The following is an 18,886-nucleotide window of genomic DNA, read 5'->3' on the forward strand; positions in this document are numbered from 1 at the left end:
CCCGAAGGTACTGCCTCCCGCCCGCAACCGGCTCTCGGGCTCCCTCCGACGGCCGGCCCCCCGCATGCCTGCTGAGCGCCCCGCCAACACCCCCGTAGCATGCTGGCCGCTGTGCATGCCCCCTGCCTCCGGGGTACTTCCCGACACTTTCCCTGGAAAGGACCCCCCTCCCCTTTCAGGAGGAAAGCTCGTCCCATCAGGTCTGAACTGTGCTTGATACTCTGTGAAAGTCACTGGGAGTCGTGACCTCGTCTTGGGACTGGGGGGTTGGCTTGTGCAGATGTACGTGGCTATCTTAGTCTCCTTTTCACGCAGGGAAGAAGGAAAGTAGCTACGAGAATAGCCCCCAAAGGTACTGATCAGCAGAGCCCACAAGCAGGGGGCCTCACGGAGGGCAGAAGGCGGATGGAACCCGCAATGGCCCCTAGGGCCGCACTGTCGGGGTGCACCCCAGCCCCCCACTTGAGGGGGGCAGCCCTCCAGGGGCCATAATACGGAAGGGAGACCCTTGACAGCCCCATGTGAGGAGCCCACCCCCCAAAGCAGAGGCAGGACCACCTCCAGCGGAGATGGGGATTGTCCTAACCCGGGGTTGAGGGGTGGGCGAGGAGGGAAAACGGTCCCTGTTTTTTAAAGGATTCAGAGAAGAGCGGGGGCCGGGTGCCTCCTCCCTTTCCTCGCTGGCTGCTCGGGCCCGGGCCGCTGAGGCTCCCGGAGCGCAGGGACCCGGCGTGAGGAGGTCGCTGGACCACCTCTCATCAGGTCCGAAGCCTCGTCTTGAAAAACAGGCATCCTGTTAAAGAGGGAAGGTTTGGAGCACAGCTGTCTGGCGGAGTGCTCACGCATTCAGATCACCGTTCCGTGCGCGGGGCCTTTGAGAAATGACGCGGCTTTTTTCTTCTATTTCATTGTTGGGGGGAGGGACACAGCTTCGAAGAACCGGAGGCTGAGTGAACTCTGCCGACAGGTAGCACCGAGTCATTTCAGGACCGAGGGAAAACAAATGCAGAGAGCTCTGGGCAACTCGTGCACACCCGGGCTCTTCTCGGAGCAGCGCCGGGGGGCCGGGTGCCTGCGAGGCTGCCCGGGCGGAGGGGACGTGGGCGACGAGCGGAGAGGCAGGACTCGGTGCAGCCCCGCGCCGCGTTCACGCGCAGGGGCTTCCGAGCTGACCCTCCAGGGGGGAGCAGAGGGCAGCCCGAACCCAGCGCGGACACTGAGGCGTGGGTCCGCTCTAGCTCTTTGGTAGAGGGGTTGTTGTTCTTTTTCGCGTTGTCAGTAGCGCAGTTGTCGGCTGTTCCTGGGCTGTGATGCTCACCAAGTCAGCAGGGCTGTATCTGAGACCTGTTCCTCCTCTACACGCTGTGAGGATGGGAGGGGAGAGGGAAGGTGGGCCTCGTCCAAACCACAGCAGCTTACCTAAGGCCACCAGAAGAGTCGAGAGGGCCGCCGGAGTACAAAAACACGCCAGGCAGTCGGTGACCCTGCTTGTGAAAACGGAGGTGACGGAACGCAACCCGGCCGTGAAGTTTACTGTGCCTCTTGCGTAACAGCTTACGGGCTCTGAGGTTCCTCTGCCTGATGAGCCTCAAGTACTGAAATTGGGTCCGCGTCGGAGGTCGGTGTGAAACTGACCGCAGGTGTAGTGAGCTGTGGAGAGGATTTGGGAAAGCTGTCAGCTGCAGAGGCAGTGTGAGCTGGCTGGACCCGGTGTCCTGCTTCTGGCAGGGTTTCTCTACGGGCGTCAGATGATAGGAATGGGGGGTAGGAATCCTCCAGGGGTGCGGAGCTGGGATTCCACTTCCTGAGGTCAGGGGCCCGGCGTCTGTATCAGCAGCCCCCTTCCACACCCCACCCAGATGGTGGTCCTAAGCGAGGACTGATAAAGACCATGGAGGTGGGGATCAGAACAGTTCTTCAAGCGGCGCTTTGCCGATGTATCAAATGTCCAAAGCAGCATTTTCTCCTGGGCATCTAGGTGGGAGGAAATTCAGCTCTCCTCAGCTCCAGGACATCGTGTACCCTTTGGACACAGAACCTAGGCCAGGTTTCAGGGCCCACGCGCCCCTGCCCACGTCACTGTCGGTTCAGTTGGTTTCGCGGTGGCTTTTCAGAGCCCCTGCGCCCTGTGACTGAGGGACTTGGTGGCTGCTCGGCCCTGAGGCTTCTGACAGGGATAAGCACTTCTCAAATTAATGTGATAAATAGGAGATGCTCAGTGGCCAGACACGTCCCCTGGATCACCTGTCAAACCTGATTATCTGGAAGCTTATTCCTCCAGAGTCTTGGATTTCAAATTAGAAATATGCCTTCTGTTCCTCCCTCTAATTCCTTTCTCAAGCCTCAGTTTGTCCACTTCCCTTGGAGGGATAATCCTCTTAACCCCCATGCACGCTGTAAGAATACATTTGCTTTCATAAGAAAGAAAGGGTTGCTTTAAAACTAGGTTGGTCAGGACTAGCGTTTCTAGATGCTTGCCTACGTAAATAAAAAAATCTATCTTGGCACTTACCTTTTCAGTCCTATGCAATGGGAAGATGCAGGTTGTTTTGATTATTTTTTGTAATCAGATTTATCCATTCTAATTCATAGTGATGCTTATCCCTTTCTTCCTCCAAATTCTAACCCAGTGGAAGAGTTTGATATATTGCACTATTGCCAGGAAGAATGAAAGTGAAATTTCAAGTCACTCAGTCGTGTCCAAATCTTTGAGACCCCATGGACTATAGAGTCCATGGACTTCTCCAGGCTAGAATACTGGAGTGGGTTGCCGTTCCCTTCTCCAGGGGATCCTCCCAACCCCGGGATTGAACCCAGGTCTTCCGCATTGCCGGCGGATTCTTTACCCGCTGAGCCACAAGGGAAGCCCTGTAGACATTAGCTATGAAGTATTTTTATCATTACTGTAAATCACCTGCTCCTGTTAATAAATGTTGAATGCTCAGATATCTACCCCTCGCTCAGAGCCTGAAGGGTGCCTGCCCCGTGAGGTGTGTGTGAAAAGGGATCATCCGGGAAGGAGACAGTTGTTTCTGACGGACCTCCGTCGCCCTCCCCGTGTAAGGGGTTGGTTACGCTGGTGCTGGGAAACCCCTGGTACAGTGTGGATTCAGGTGTGCACTTTGGCAGCCTTAGTGCCAGCGGCTGGGAGGAGCCCTTTGAGACGGGAAGGTCCTGGCACTGGGCCTTTAGGGAAGGAGGGTAGGGCACCCAGCCATGGTTCCTTCAAAAGGAGCCACCATCTTCCAGATTTCATACAGTGACAAGTCTGTTGGCAGTGCTCATTCACCCAGCATTCATTCGTTCGTCCCATGAGCATTTACCAAGCACATTTCAGGGGCCTGGCATTGTTAGCCCCTAAAATACCTAGTGGGCTTCCCTGGTGGTTCAGCTGGTGAAGAATCCTGCCATGCGGGAGACCTGGGTCCGATCCCCAGGTTGGGAAGATCCCCTGGAGAAGGGAATGGCTACCCACTCCAGTATTCTGGCCTGGAGAATTCCATGGACTGAACAATCCATGGGGTCACAGAGTCAGACACGACTGAGTGACTTTCACTTTCAAAATACCTAAATGGAGGACATGACTCCTGTCTTCCAGAACCACTCAGTCTCACAAGAGAGACAGTTGCGTTAACTTTAACGTCAAACAGTGTGGTCTGTACCGGGATCACCGTGACCACAGGAGGATATGTGGCACTGAGGTCCTGAGGTCTAACGTTTGACCCAAGAATGGTGGGGAGGAGGAACCAAAGGCTCACGGCAGTCTTCCTGGAGGAGGTGGTATCCGAGATGGATTTAGAGGCGAGATTTGCAGTTAGACTAGTGTCTGAGTCACCTGCTGGCTGTATGCATTTGGGTAACTTACTCACTAAATCTTAATTTTGTCATCTAAACAATGCAGGTAACAGTGTTACCTGCCTCAGAGAATTGTTAAAAGAGTAAATGAAGCAATATACATAAAATGCAAACCAGAGTGCCTGGAACAGGCCATGTCCACTAAAACTGATAATCACCACTCCTGGCATCATCATTTGCCAGACCTTCTTCACAGTGAAACATTATTATGTGAAGAATTAATGAATTTAGTTGTGTATGTGAGTGAATGAAGTCGCTCAGTTGTGTCCGACTGTTTGCAACCCCATGGACTGTAGCCTGCCAGGCTCCATCCATGGGATTCTCCAGGCAAGAATACTGGAGTCAGTTGCCATTTCCTTCTCCAGAGGATCTTCCTGACTCAGGGGTCAAACCTGAGTCATGCAGGCAGACACTTCACCGTCTGAGCCACCAGGGAAGCCCCAGCTGGGTATAGATATCGCAGAGAGAAGGAACTTTGACATTATTTCTGAGTAGTTCATTTGTGAATCAAACAGATCATCTGAAAAGCAAAATTAGCCCCTTGTCTAAAAGTCACAAATCCTTGTAGCCAAGGAGTATGAGAATCTAGTAGGAAATGTGTATAATTTTTCTAGAGTGGTGGTGTATTATTTTTCTTTTTTAAAAATGAAACACTTCAAGTATTTCTCAGTTTTGATTTCATTTTTTATTTCAGTATCAATAGATATAACCCATGTAAACAAGATCTCTTGAGGGGTCTTGCAATAACTTTGCGAAGGGACTTCCCTAGTGGTCCAGTGGCTAAGACTCCATGCTCCCAGTACAGAGGCCCAGGTTTGATCCCTGGTCAGGGAACTAGATCCCATATGCCGAAGCTAAGACCTGGTGCAGCCAAATTAATTAATTAATTTTTAAAAATGACTTTGCAGAGTCCAAAGGGATTCTGAGATAAGAGGACTCTGAGAACCCCCATCCTAAAAAACAAGAGCTTCCGGGTTCCCTTTCCCCAGATCGCTGGGCTGCAGGGAGGCAGGACCGCTCAAGCTGGCTGAGCTGTGTAGACAACACCCGCAGACGTTTCTTGACCTACCGTCATCTAATAACACCCTCTTCCGTCTCTCCAGGTCGGGGCCTCAGTCTTAGCTGTATATTGGCGTTATCTGAGCTATTAACGAATAGATGGCTGGCTCCACCCCTGGCATCAGTGATGCTGTAGCTATGGCATCATGATTGTTTTTTTAAACCTTAAGTGATTCTAATGTGAAGCCAAGGTTGAGAACCCCTGTTGGAGGTAGTCAGTGAGAAGGTAAGCCAGCTTGGGAACAGTGTCAGGATGTAGCAACAATAGTTTCATTGATTTAACTAATCATTGCTATTAAAAATCTCAGAGAAGCTACATCCATCCTTGTTATCAAAGTTAAAATACTGATTTTCCATAAAGAGATTGAAAACAGAACAAGACCCCCCAAATCAACAGCAGTTTCATCATCTTGCTGCTTAGGTTTTTTTTAAGTATTCTGACACACTTTGTCTCCGCACGGTCAGTTCTCAGCTGAACTCCATCAGCTCTCCTGCGTCACCTTTGAACTTGGCCTCGTGGTTCTCCTCACATGGCAGCACTGACTCTGGAGGCCTCCCTGGTCCTTCTCCAGAACCACCCTCTTACGTGTCCCCGCAGGTGCTGTCTGTGTGGGGATTGTCCACAGAAGCTGGATTCTCAGGCTGGTGCCCAGCCCCCTCCCGCGTTTCACTTCCACCAAACCCCTCCCACCAAAGATTTGAGCATATTGAGAAAAATCCACATTTTCTTCATGTTGGGACCATCAAAACACAATATGGATGGCCCGTTTATCACTGCAAATACTCTTAACAGTGAATAGATTATGGTACATTTGAAAGCCCCAGCAGAAATTATTTTTATGCTCACAGAGTGGACCCAACTCAGTTTATTTTAGTCAGCATGTATCTGTCTATATTATCACCATTTACAACCTCATGATAAGTTGATAGTTACCACTGACAGGGTTGGAATGTTTATCTCCGTATTACACTTGAGGATGAGTTATAAATTAAGAATGTTGCCAGTGAATATAAATATCAGCAGTTTTCAATCTGAAGTAACTGAGACTCCTGTTCCTGGTTCTGAAATCATTTCTCCAAAAGGGGATGTGGGAAAGAGGTGGGGAGAGATCCCCGTTTCAGAAGGTGGCCTCTGTCTGGTAGGAGCTCCCCAGGTCAGCGTGGAGGAACGTGTTGTTTGACTCATTTGACATCTGAGTAGCAGCCCTTTGGCCAAATCCCTCTGGCTAATGAACCGGTCAGGAGGGCTGCCGGCCCCAGCCCCTCAGAAGAGCAGCTTTTACAGAAGAGTAAGGTGGGCGTAGCTTCTTTGCTGTGACCTGACCTCCAGTAGGCTGGTGTTAGCCTCTGCGATAGACATCTGCTTATAGAGCGGGCAAAGTGCGCTGTTTCTGTAGTTTTTAAGTCACGTCCTGGACTATGGCTACAGATCCTTCAAAGACCAGGGAACGAAGTGGGCGGTTGCTGGGTTTGAGAACAAAATCCTCCCCAGCAGACCAGGGTGGTTCCTCCCCTGCCCCCCAGGGAGTCTCCAGGTCCAGGCCCTGGGAGGGGTGCTCTGTCCCCTGCCTTGGTCGCCCTCCAGGCGTGCCGGGTTTCAGCAGCGCGTCTCTGCTGCGTCCCCCTTCTCAGCCCACTCGAGGCTCCTGGAGAGTCCCTCTGCAGTGTAAGCTCTGCTGTGACTCAGAGGGCAGCTGACGCCAAGGACAAGAACTAAGACCAAGGACAGAAACTAGGATGCCAGGTCCTGGCGATCTCATGGGGTGTGACCCTCGAAACTCAGACACCCCCGGGGGAGGGACGTGCGTGCGTCTTCGTCTCGTGTCTGTGTGGGGGCTGCGGGGCGTGCGGGGTTGGCTGGTTCGGTGTCCTTTCGCCTTTGACGCCGTCTTCTCGAACCCCTACCCCAACCCCGCAGGCTCCATCCACGCCACGTCAGTCGCGGCCTCCAGAGTGGAGCAGGCGCTGTCGGAAGTGGCCTCGTCCCTGCAGAGCAGCGCCCCCAAGCAGGGCCCCCTGCACCCCTGGATGACGCTGGCGCAGATCTGGCTGCACGCAGGTACCGCTCTGCCCCCAGCCCCACCCCGCCTCCCGCCACGCCCGAGGGGGGCATGCGCCCGGGGCGGCAGCCTTCACGCAGGAGCAGGGCCACTGCCCCCCAGACCGCCTCTGCCCAGGACCGCAGAGCGCGCTGTCCCGGACCCAGAGCTCCTGCGGGCCTGCTTCAGCTCTGAGCCTCAGTTTCCTCCTCCGCGCCGGGGGGTTCACCGCACCCTCTCCTAGGGTGATGAGCCTCCGTTTCCTCCTCCGCGCCGGGGGGTTCACCGCACCCTCTCCTAGGATGATGAGCCTCCGTTTCCTCCTCCGCGCCAGGGGGTTCACCGCACCCTCTCCTAGGATGATGAGCCTCCGTTTCCTCCTCCGCCCCGGGGGGTTCACCGCACCCTCTCCTAGGATGATGAGCCTCCGTTTCCTCCTCCGCCCCGGGGGGTTCACCGCACCCTCTCCTAGGGTGATGAGCTCAGCACCCCACACACTCCAGCAGTGACAGTCCCAGAGACCCTGGGAGAGGGGTCGGGGTCCGGGTGACAGACGTCTTCATCTAAGCCGGGGAAGGACAACACTTGTGTCCAGACTCCCCTCTCTGACGGCACTCCTGGCGATCCTCAGAGAGCAAGGCACGTACCGGTGGCTGCCTGAGGGACGCTAGCCCAGAAAGCAGGTGTGACCCCCCCACAAGCCCAGTTTCACACGGCTGCTTCTGCATAGCTAGGAAGTCTCCGCAAGTAAATCCAGCACACAGGCATTTTAGCCGTCAGAATCCCCCCGCAGAGCGCAGTGATGGCGGCTGACTTGCTTGCCTGTGTGTAGTTCCGTGTGAAAGGTCACTTCCGCTTCTCAAGTTTCAGCCCTTGATCTGCAAGGCCTTCCCAGGCTTGGCTCCAGGGTGCTCGGTGAAAGCCCAGATCTGGCTGGGGAGCGTGCTTCTTACCCACCACCGCCCATCTGTTTAGTCTGCTTGTGCCAAGGCTAATTGTACGATGCTCAACCTTGTTTGCGACCTTTGTGTAAGAAGACACAATTGGGTTTATTTACCTGGCTTGGGCATGTCCCAGAGACAAGCTCAGCCAGCACGTTCTGTGTTGGCACCTTTAAATGAGCCGTAACAACGCCCATAAATTAATAAATTATATTCTTCTGAGCAGAAGCACAGGCGAGGGGTGACTCACGGCCGCTCATTGTTCTCCCTGCTCAGACGCTTGCCAGCGTTCGGCCTCTCGGGGGCTCTAGACGGGCTGATGCTGAGGACCCAGGAGCAGCAGCGAAGCCGCCCTTGTGGCTTGCTTGCAGAAGAGCCGGGTCCCCAGTCTAGGACATAATGACTGTCCTCTCCCGTCACCCTCATGAGCACTGATGGCAAAAACCAGAAAGAGAAGCGGTTCTCTTTAGTGTCCAGCTCAGGTGAGACTGCCTGAACTTGCAGGGGGAGTAGCGGAGCAGCGCTGTCCTTCAAAATGGGCGTGAAGTCGAGTCACTGTTGTTGTTTTTAACGGGCATTTACTTGGCTGCACCGGGCATCAGTTGCGGTAGGCAGGACCTTTAGTTGCTTTGTGCAGACTCTCAGCTGCGCATGTGGCGTCTAGTTCCCTGACCAGGGATCCAACCCGAGCCCCCTGCGCTGGGAGCGTGGAGTCTTAACCACTGGACTGCCTGGGAAGTCCCTCAAGTTGAGTTTTTGAAGGGCCAAAGTCTGCAAAGCCAGAGGGCTGACGGTGACCCTTCCAGGCTGGACCCAGCTCCCCTGACCCCTCAGGCCCTGCTGTTCTTGCTTGTGTCTCAGAAATGCTCATGACCTGGATGAGGGGCAGTGAGTCCAGGACAGCTTCAGCGGTGGATGCTGGCCCTGCGCTCAGAAACCCACACTTTGCTCCTCTTGGCGGGGTCTACCATGACTCTTGGGAAGAAGCTGTGTATCTGCTTCTGAGAGCATTGATGAACTTGGCAGCTAAGATTCTATTTGGAGTTGTCCTAGAAGTTTTATTAATCACGTGGCATCCATTTCTCGTTGCCACAGCCTGTAAGAGAGAATAAGGCTCTCATTGCTATTAATAGGTGTGGTTTTTAACATTCTAGGAGTTGGTGGAATTGAATTCTGGAAAGCAAATGTCGTACCTGCCGTATAAACTCTGAGCAGAATATAAATCACGCTTATGTAGCATGAATAGTGGCATAAATTAGAATCTTAGAGGATTAGTGCCATATTGACTCTTTCAAAGCACTGACTTTGTTTGAGTCAAGATTAGAATTGTGTCATATATTCAACCTAGTCTTTGAAGAGGTAAATTCAGAAAGAATTCATAAAACAAGCTTCCACTGAAATGTAAGGTTTTACCATATGTGGCTTGAGCTTGACTGCTCTGGGCGGCAAAATAAAAGTGACCCACATTTTTTGAGAACGTATGGAAACCAGGGAACATCTGTGCCCGTCATCAGCACCAGCAATACCGCCAGCTTCTGTAAATGTTGCAGGTTTCAGAGGAAGAAGCTAGATCAAGGCCTGATGCCCCAGGCCATGGATTTCTGTGGCCTCCGTGGGTCTCTTCTCTCCTGGTCGTTTTTTGGTGGTCGGAGTATAGCAGGAGCTGGTGAGGCGGGGCCCGATGGAGGCAGCTCTGGGTTTGAGAGTGGCAGGTGAGGCCACTCCAAGCTGACCCAGACGTCCAGCCTGTTATATAAGCAGGTCCTGGGCCGCTGGGTGTGTGTCTGAAAGGCAGAGAGGTCGTGACTGGGACCCCTGACCCTCTGCTGCTCAAGGGAACAGCCACCAGCCCTGCAGGGAGCTCAGGAGAGCAGGGACGCTCGGCCCCTGAGGGCCCCCCCGAGCAGGGAGACCGTGCTGGGGCGAACCCCCCGGGCATTTCTGACCCAGAGCCCCCGGCTCCTCCTGGGACACCTGGCGGGTGGGGACACCGTGCCTGGGGCGACCCCTCCTCTGGGCACTTCTGACTCAGAGCCCCCGGCTCCTCCTGGGATACCCAGTGGCCAACCCACGTGGGTTATATGTGTTCGGTCACTTGGTTTGTCTGAACCTATGTGAGAATTTCATTTAAATTATGTTTGAAAAAATCATCCAAGCTCACGGTACACCGTTTAAAGGGCACAAAAGACACGGAATGCAGGCGTCCCCCATCCTGAGCACCGGTCACCTCCCCCCCACGGCCGCCACGTGAGCGGCTGCACCCCCACCAGAGGGGTGATGCTCCCCGAGGCCGCTACCTGTCACATCAGAGGGTGAATCCACTGTGGGAATTCACCATCATTTAACCAATGATCCGCTGATTCACATTTAGATTATTTCTAGTATTTTCCTGTTACAGACAGTGCATCAGTAAATAACCTTCTGTACATTATTCTGTGTAAGTTCAGTTCAGTTCAGTTGCTCAGTCGTGCCCGACTCTTTGTGACCCCATGAACTGCAGCACGCCAGTCCTCCCTGTCCATCACCAGCTCTTGGAGTCTACCCAAACCCATGTCCATTGAGTTGGTGATGCCATCCAACCACCTCATCCTCTGTCGTCCCCTTCTCCTGCCCTCAATCTTTCCCAGCATCAGGGTCTTTTCCGGTGAGTCAGTTCTTTGCATCAGGTGGCTAAAGTATTGAAGTTTCAGCTTCAGCATCAGTCCTTCTGTGTAAGAGTAATTCCTAGAAGTGGAATTGATAGATCAAAAGTTTTTTCTTTATTTTTGGTAAATTTTGTCATATTGCCTTCCACAACTGTGCCAGTTTGCATTCCAGTCAATAAGGTATGAGGTCTTCCCTGGTGGCTCAGTGGTAAAGAACCCGCCTGCAGTGCAGGAGAGCCGGGTTCAATCCGTGGGTCAGAGAGATCCTCTGGAGAAGGAAATGGCAACCCACTCCGGTGTGCTTGCCTAGAAAATTCCATGGACAGAGGAGCCTGGCGGGCTACAGTCCCTGGAGTTGGATATGACTTAGTGACTAAACAACAAGATGCGCAAGGCCATTTCCTCAGATCTTTTTTTTTTTTTTTTTTAATTTTTTTATTAGTTGGAGGCTAATTACTTCACAATATTTCAGTGGGTTTTGTCATACATTGATATGAATCAGCCATAGATTTACACTTATTCCCCATCCCGATCCCCCCTCCCACCTCCCTCTCCACCCGATTCCTCTGGGTCTTCCCAGTGTACCAGGCCCGAGCACTTGTCTCATGCATCCCACCTGGGCTGGGGATCTGTTTCACCATAGATAGTATACATGCTGTTCTTTTGAAATATCCCACCCTCACATTCTCCCACAGAGTTCAAAAGTCTGTTCTGTATTTCTGTGTCTCTTTTTCTGTTTTGCATATAGGGTTATCGTTACCATCTTTCTAAATTCCATATATATGTGTTAGTATGCTGTAATGTTCTTTATCTTTCTGGCTTACTTCACTCTGTATAAGGGGCTCCAGTTTCATCCATCTCATTAGGACTGGTTCAAATGAATTCTTTTTGACGGCTGAGTAATATTCCATGGTGTATATGTACCACAGCTTCCTTATCCATTCATCTGCTGATGGGCATCTAGGTTGCTTCCATGTCCTGGCTATTATAAACAGTGCTGCGATGAACATTGGGGTGCACGTGTCTCTTTCAGATCTGGTTTCCTCAGTGTGTATGCCCAGAAGTGGTATTGCTGGGTCATATGGCAGTTCTATTTCCAGTTTTTTAAGGAATCTCCACACTGTTTTCCATAGTGGCTGTACTAGTTTGCATTCCCACCAACAGTGTAAGAGGGTTCCCTTTTCTCCACACCCTCTCCAGCATTTATTGCTTGTAGACTTTTGGATAGCAGCCATCCTGACTGGTGTGTAATGGTACCTCATTGTGGTTTTGATTTGCATTTCTCTAATAATGAGTGATGTTGAGCACCTTTTCATGTGTTTGTTAGCCATCTGTATGTCTTCTTTGGAGAAATGTCTGTTTAGTTCTCTGGCCCATTTTTTGATTGGGTCATTTATTTTTCTGGAATTGAGCTGCAGGAGTTGCTTGTATATTTTTGAGATTAATCCTTTGTCTGTTTCTTCATTTGCTATTATTTTCTCCCAATCTGACGGCTGTCTTTTCACCTTACTTATAGTTTCCTTTGTAGTGCAAAAGCTTTTAAGTTTCATTAGATCCCATTTGTTTAGTTTTGCTTTTATTTCCAATATTCTGGGAGGTGGGTCATAGAGGATCTTGCTGTGATTTATGTCGGAGAGTGTTTTGCCTATGTTCTCCTCTAGGAGTTTTATAGTTTCTGGTCTTACATTTAGATCTTTAATCCATTTTGAGTTTATTTTTGTGTATGGTGTTAGAAAGTGTTCTAGTTTCATTCTTTTGCAAGTGGTTGACCAGTTTTCCCAGCACCACTTCAGACTCTACTACAAAGCCACAGTCATCAAGACAGTGTGGTACTGGCACAAAGACAGAAATATAGACCAATGGAACAGAATAGAAAGCCCAGAGATAAATCCACGAACCTATGGACACCTTATCTTTGACAAAGGAGGCAAGGATATACAATGGAAAAAAGACATTTCCTCAGATCTTTATAGCACAACGAGCTGTCAGACTCCCAGATCTTTGCCAGTCTGACAGGTGGAAGTGGGGTTTCAGTTGTCTGCTCGTGGGTCCTGCCGTTCATCTTAGATACTGAGCCTTTCTTTTCAATTTGTAAGCACTGGTTACGTTTCGTGCCAAAGAAATTTGCCTCATGTCACATGTGCTGTCTTTTCTCTCATTTAGTTTGTGTTTCAGGGTTTTGTTGTGATTTTTTGACAATTTTTTTTTTTTTTACATTTATCAATCTTTTCTCTATAGCATCTGGGCGTCACGTGATGTTTCAAAAGCAACCATCCATTTTTATGGCCTCTTTTCCTAAAAGTTCCAAGTATCTTCCAGTGCTATTTGTAATATATATACCATCTTATAAAGAAGGTCAGAAGGGTTATTTTCCTCTGTTGTACAGAAGGGAAACCCAGGCCAGAGAGAAGCGAGCTCCTCTGTGGTCTCACTGAGACAGGAGTCAGGAGGGCGGAATTAAAGCATGTGATGTTGGTTGCTCCTCATAGACGTATCTCTCTGGGAGTCATAGACCTGTTTCTTTAGAAGCACAGCACGTGGTCACTGGCTGTTGGAAATTTATAGATTCACAGTCCTGGGCTCAACCAGGGTCTTTCTCAAACCAAGCAGCTTCTTGATGCCCACCCTTCAGTATCCCCTTTGGGGATGGCAGCTAAAAATGACTTTGCGGTAGGTGGATAATTTCTGCTTGTTACTTACTAATAATTATAGCTTTGGCTTTGGCACCTCTCACCGTCAAAACCAGCGGCTATTCTTAGACATGCAAGATCCGATTTTTGGATTTCTGCTGGGAATGTGAAGCTGTGACCCTCTCACAAACCCCTTGGCCCTGCTGGCCTGTCCCTTCCACCCTGCCCCCTGCCTGCTTCCTCCTGGCCGCCCGGAGGTGCTTCGGCGGGGTCTCAGGGTGATCCTGCAGCCTGGGCACCAGGCCAAGATAGAGACAGCTCGCAGGCAGTGGCGTGAGGGTCCCTGCACAGGGCGTGCCTGTGGGAGGCAGCCGCAGTGCCCAGGGTCAGGCTGCCCCCCTGCCAGTCTCCGTGGGTCAGCCCCGTAGACCTGCCCCTCCCCTGCCTGGGGTTGGATTCCTGGCCTGCCGCCTGCAGGTGGCTGACGTTTGCCAAGCACCGTGTGTGTGCCTGATCTTATCTCAGGACTTTATGTCTCAGCTTGTTTGGCGCTTGTAATAGCCATATAAAATGTGTGTGAGTGCGTGTTGAGTTGCTCAGCCGTCTCCAACTCTTTGCAACCCCATGGACTGTAGCCTGCCAGTCCCCTCTGTCCATAGGATTCTCCAGGCAAGAATACTGGAGTGGGTGGCTATTTCCTCCTCCAGGGGACCTTCCCAACCCGGGAACTGAACCCAAATCTCCTGCGTCTCCTGCATTGCAGGCGGCTTCTTTACCGATGAGCCCCTGGGAAGCCCAGCCGTATGAGGTATACATACCTTTAGTCACTCCATTTTGCACATTAAACACCAGCACGCAGGTCTCCCATCGCCCCGCTAGGGTTACATGGCCAACAAGGGGAGAAACCAGAATCCAGACCCACCAGTGCGGTCCCAGAGCCCCGGCCCCGCCCAGGGCGGCCCCCAGCCGCGCGCCCGAGTCAGGAGGCCTCTGAGCTCCAGGCTCTGGAGGGGGCGGACGGGCGTGTCTCCCTTCGTGGAGTTCAGGCTTCAGCCGCGCTGGCCTCCCCGTGCTGAGAGCCCTGGGGCGGCGGGGCAGGCTCGGGGAGAACGAGAAGAGAGGTCTCCAGGCCAGGAGGAGCCCCGGGCACGCGGGAGGCGGAGGGCGCTCGTGGGTAGGCCGCGGACGTGAGAGCGTGGAGGCGAGACGGCGAGACCGCGGGCGAGGCCAGGGTCTCCTCCCGAAGGGCCGCAGGCGGGAGTGAGGGGACCAGAGGGGGCGTTATCAGACCCGGCCTGCGGAGGGCGGGCGGGGGCCACGCGGGAGCGGGCCGGGAGCGCTGTTCCTGGGACCGCGGGGGCTCTGGGCGGAGGGAAGGGGACGCCGAGGCGTCTTCCGGGTGAAGCTGGTAAGTGTATCCGTGGAGGAGCTTCTGCTGGCCGAGGCGCGGGTGCAGGAGTCGGTGGTGGTGATGATTCTGCTCCCCACCACGGGCGGCCTGGGTCTGGAGAACAGGTGGATATTCAAGCCTTGCTTTAGGTTTGGGCTGGAAACAGAAAGTCGTGCGTGGCGTTTTAAAGGCAAGGAAGGTGAGGAGAAGGCCTGGGAGGGAACGCTGATGGAGAAAGGGACAGCAGGGCCCAGGCCTGAAGGGACGTCCCTGGGGGTCCAGTGGCTAAGACCCCACACTCCCGATGCAGGGGCTCTGGTTTGATCCCTGGTCAGGGAGCTGGACCCCACAGGCCGCACCTGAGAGCTTGTGGGCTGCAGGAGAGCCCTCACCCCACAACTGGGATCCAGTGTAGCACCCCGAAAACATGGGGGAGGAGAGGAAAGCCAAATCGGCGGCAAGCGAGTGGTCAGCAAGGTGGGGGGAAGCTGGGGCGGGGGGAGGCAGTGCTGTCTGTGCAGCCAGGGGGCTGCAGAGGGGCCTGTGCGGAACCCAGGGGCTTGGGTCCCAGGCCAGACTCACCGAGACCCCGGCCCTGCCGCGGGCTGCCGGGACCTGCTTCCCCAGCCCTGCTGCTCCCCCTGCACAGTGACACCATCATGACAACCACACATGGTAACGCACGAGCCTGCAGCAGGCAGCGATCACTCAGGAGCTTCTAAGACAACGGTTTCCAAATCAGCCTGTACTTTTTATGTGTTTTTAAAGGTTATACTCCATGTGTAAACTAAAGTATGATAAAGAATGTATGCTGTATACTATACGGGGCTTCCCAGGTAGTGCTGGTAAAGGCCCGCCTGCAATGCAAGAGTGATAATGAGACGCGGGTTCGATCCCTGGGTCAGGAAGATCCCCTGGAGGAGGGCAGGGCAACCCACGCCGTATTCTTGCCTGGAGAATCCCGTGGACAGAGGAGCCTGGCAGGCTGCAGTCCATGGGTCTCAAAGAGTCAGACACGACTGAGTGTGCACGCACTGTACATGTGTATATATTATGCATATAGTATATACATGCACTCACTATACCTGTCTATATTATAAGAGTATATGCTATATTTTATAGTATGTATATATATTAATTGTATGTCATATTATAATATGCTCAGTAATATTATCAAATGTTCCCTGTAGCCCCGTGTTGTACAATATATCCTCGTAGGTTCTTTCATCCCTAATAGTCCGTACGTCTCAGCCGCCTGCCCCTTCCCCTGCCCTCTCCCCTCTGTGAAACAGTGAGTTTTCAGTGGACGTAGGAGCTAGGAGGTGCTGAGAGGGTGGATAAGGAGGAGACAGGCGGCTGTGTTGGGTTTGGCATCTGGGCACTGGTGACAGGGATACATGTGTGAGCAGAGTGTTGGGGACAGATCCGCCCTGGTGGGGGCGGGGGGCACAGTCCTTGAAGGGAGACCCCTGAGGGGCCAAGAGGAGGAGGTTAGGGGCTTCCCTGCCGGCCGCCACCAGCTCCTCGGGTGGCAAGTCAGGGTCAGCCCGAGGGTCAGAGGTTCAGGAAGCAGCAGGGAACTTAGGAAACCAACGGGGCCAGGGACGAGGTGTGTCACAAACGCGGTGAAACACGGCCCCTAGTCTCACCATCGCCGATGTGAAGGGGTCGCCCTTGACAGTGGACGCAGCCGTTTGCAAGCTCGGAAACAAATGTCAAATGCGCAGCAGGACCCCGACGGGGCTTCCGTGAGGGCAGGAAGTGGGCTGCACTCCTCGCGAGGATGGCAGGTCCAGTGGGGGTCCCAGAAGAGCTCAGGGCCGGGACCCACCCATGAAAGCAGAGCCCCTGCCTCCTTCCCCTTCCCGAGTCCCCCAGAGCAGAAGCAACAAAGGGCCTTCCATGGGAGCTGATAAGGGTGGCGGGCTCCCCAGGTCTGGTGACTCTGCTGGGGGGCAGGAAGCGTGTCGGTTCGCAGGACCTCTGTCCTCCTGACCCTCATGCGATTTCCACATGAAAGAGCCAATTCACGAAGGCAGCAGAGCCCGCGCACTGCCCAGGAAGCCAGCACCAGCTTGCCCAGCTTGTTTCCCAGGCTCGAAGCGCCTCTCCCTGGGGAAGCAGGGTTTGGGGTGAAGGAGTGGTTTGGAGGGGTTGGGGAGCCCGCAGGACCCAGGGGAAGCTGGTGCCCATGCGCCTTTCCCTTGCCCCTTCCCTGCCAGGGACGGCAGAAGGGGGTCTGACGGCATCCGCACCAGGAGCAGCCCTCCCGCGGTCTCAGAGAAGCGCCATGGGCAGCCAGAGCCCCGGGGAGCAGGCACCTCGGTGAGGGGAGCGTCTCTGTCTCCAGGGGACACGCAGCCCTGCACCAGGCGCACGGCTGGCCGGCGGGGTCCGGGCTGGTCAGCAACCACCCCCTCGCCCGGCACCTCCACGCGGTCCCGAGCCCGAGGCAGAGTGTGGGGCCAGTTCTCAGCCTCGCAGCTGACACTGAGCGGGAGCCTGACTAGTGTCCGAAGTTCGATGCAGGAACGGGGACACTGGGCACCCGGGGGCCTGCGGGTGCATCCTGGGCCAGGCCCCCTGGTCAGGAGACCCCCTCACCACTCAGGGGGCGAGACTCCCCAGGCCTGCATCTGCTAACAAGTTCAGAAGCCCATTGTTCCTCTCTTTCACCTGAATTTAGCCCTGGTGAAGGGGTCAGGGAAGGCTGCAGGCTGAGGGGTGCCCAGAGCGGGAGACCCCGAGGAAGGGGTGACCCACCAGGGCTTTGCTGGGGAAGCTGGTCTGCAGCGACCGCGAGGGCCGCACGGAGGGGCTGAGGGGAGACAGGAGCGGGGAAGAGGCCTCGCCTCAGGGAGACGACGCCCAAGGTGCGGCAGAAAACGTAGACGTCTTCTAGTTCTTTTCCATTGCATACTTCGATCATTCCTAGTCTTGTGTGCATCCGGTTCTACACAGCATATTAATATGTGTGGAGCTTGGAGATATGGGCACAGAAACAGCTTTCTCTGCCAGGGCAGAGGGCAGTGGTCAGGGCAGGGGTGGGTGAGGAAGGGATGGGGCTGCCCTGAGCTGGGAGGAGGCATCGGTGGGCTCAGGGCACAGCAGGCCCCTGGACGGGAACGGACCGACGAGCGTCTGCATGGCTGAGATGGGCGGGGAGCCTGGCGTCCTTGATGACGCGGGCCTGCGGCTGGAGAGACGGGGGGCCGTGCCCATGGGGCCCTCGAGAGTTGACAGGCCTGGGTGGACTTGGGGGTCAAGGAGGGTCTTCTTCAGAGAGGCCGGGGCTGCGGAGGCTTGGGCCCGCTGTGCAGACAAGGGAGCCCTGAGGCTGCTGGCGGAGCACTCCTGACGCTGCTTTTTGGAAAGGGGCAGCCTGGGGTCTCAAAGCGTGGGGTCTCAGCTTATAGTCCCCACGTGCGGTGGCTTTCCCGTTCGGCCCAGGGCGGGCTTGGGTGGAGCAGCCGTCTGACTTTGTACCCACAGGCATGTCAGCCTCCACCCGCGGCCCTTGTCACGCCTGTGGGCTTCAGAAGAACCCGCCGAGAGGCAGCGTCATTGCCCGCCGAGGGGCTGTGCACCTCGCTTGGCCCATCCTTGGACTCAGCCAGCCCCGCTTCTGTAGACGTCAGACCTGAGGGCCGGTGTCCCGGGTGGGCCTGGGGGCCAGAGTCCTCTGGGGGAGGAGTCCTCTGGGGGAGGAGTCCTCCGGGGGCAGGAGTCCTCTGGGGGAGGTGTCCTCTGGGGACAGGTGGGCCTGGGGGAGGTGTCCTCTGGGGGGGAGTCCTCTGGGGGAGGAGTCCTCTGGGGCCGGAGTCCTCTGGGGGCTGGAGTCTTTTGGGGGAGGAGTCCTCTGGGGACGGGAGTCCTCTGGGGGGGGAGTCCTCCAGGGGCAGGAGTCCTCTGGGGGCGACTCTCCTCTGGGGGCAGGAGTCCTCTGGGGGAGGAGTCCTCTGTGGGGGGAGTCCTCTGGGGGAGGAGTCCTCTGGGGGCGACTCTCCTCTGGGGGTGGGAGTCTTCTGGGGGCAGGAGTCCTCTGGTGGGGGAGTCCTCTGGGGGAGGAGTCCTCCAGGGGCGAGAGTCCTCTGGGGGGGAGTCCTCTGTGGGAGGAGTTCTCTGGGGGGCGGGAGTCCTCTGGTGGGGGAGTCCTCTGGGGGAGGAGTCCTCTAGGGGAGGAGTCCTCCAGGGGGGGAGTCCTCTGGGGGGGGAGTCCTCTGGGGGCGACTCTCCTCTGGGGGGGGAGTCCTCTGGGGTGGGGAGTTCGCCGGGGGCGGGAGTCCTCTGGGGGGGAGTCCTCTGTGGGAGGAGTTCTCTGGGGGGC

General features: G+C 54.7%; 1 protein-coding gene across 6 annotated transcripts in view; it reads left to right on the plus strand.

Moving 5' to 3' along the window:
- The window catches only part of TTC7B (tetratricopeptide repeat domain 7B), a 265,511-nt gene that overhangs the window by 220,094 nt on the left and 26,531 nt on the right, over nt 1-18,886 (plus strand). For 5 of the 6 annotated variants that reach the window (XM_043920987.1, XM_043920988.1, XM_043920989.1 and 2 more), the window contains one exon: nt 6,833-6,973. The exons of the other annotated variant lie outside the window; for it this stretch is intronic. In XM_043920987.1, coding sequence (XP_043776922.1) covers nt 6,833-6,973 — 141 coding nt within the window. The remainder of the gene's footprint in view (nt 1-6,832; nt 6,974-18,886) is intronic. 6 annotated transcript variants of the gene reach the window in all.

Source organism: Cervus elaphus, chromosome 12, assembly GCF_910594005.1.
Source record: "Cervus elaphus chromosome 12, mCerEla1.1, whole genome shotgun sequence".
NCBI lineage: Eukaryota > Metazoa > Chordata > Mammalia > Artiodactyla > Cervidae > Cervus > Cervus elaphus.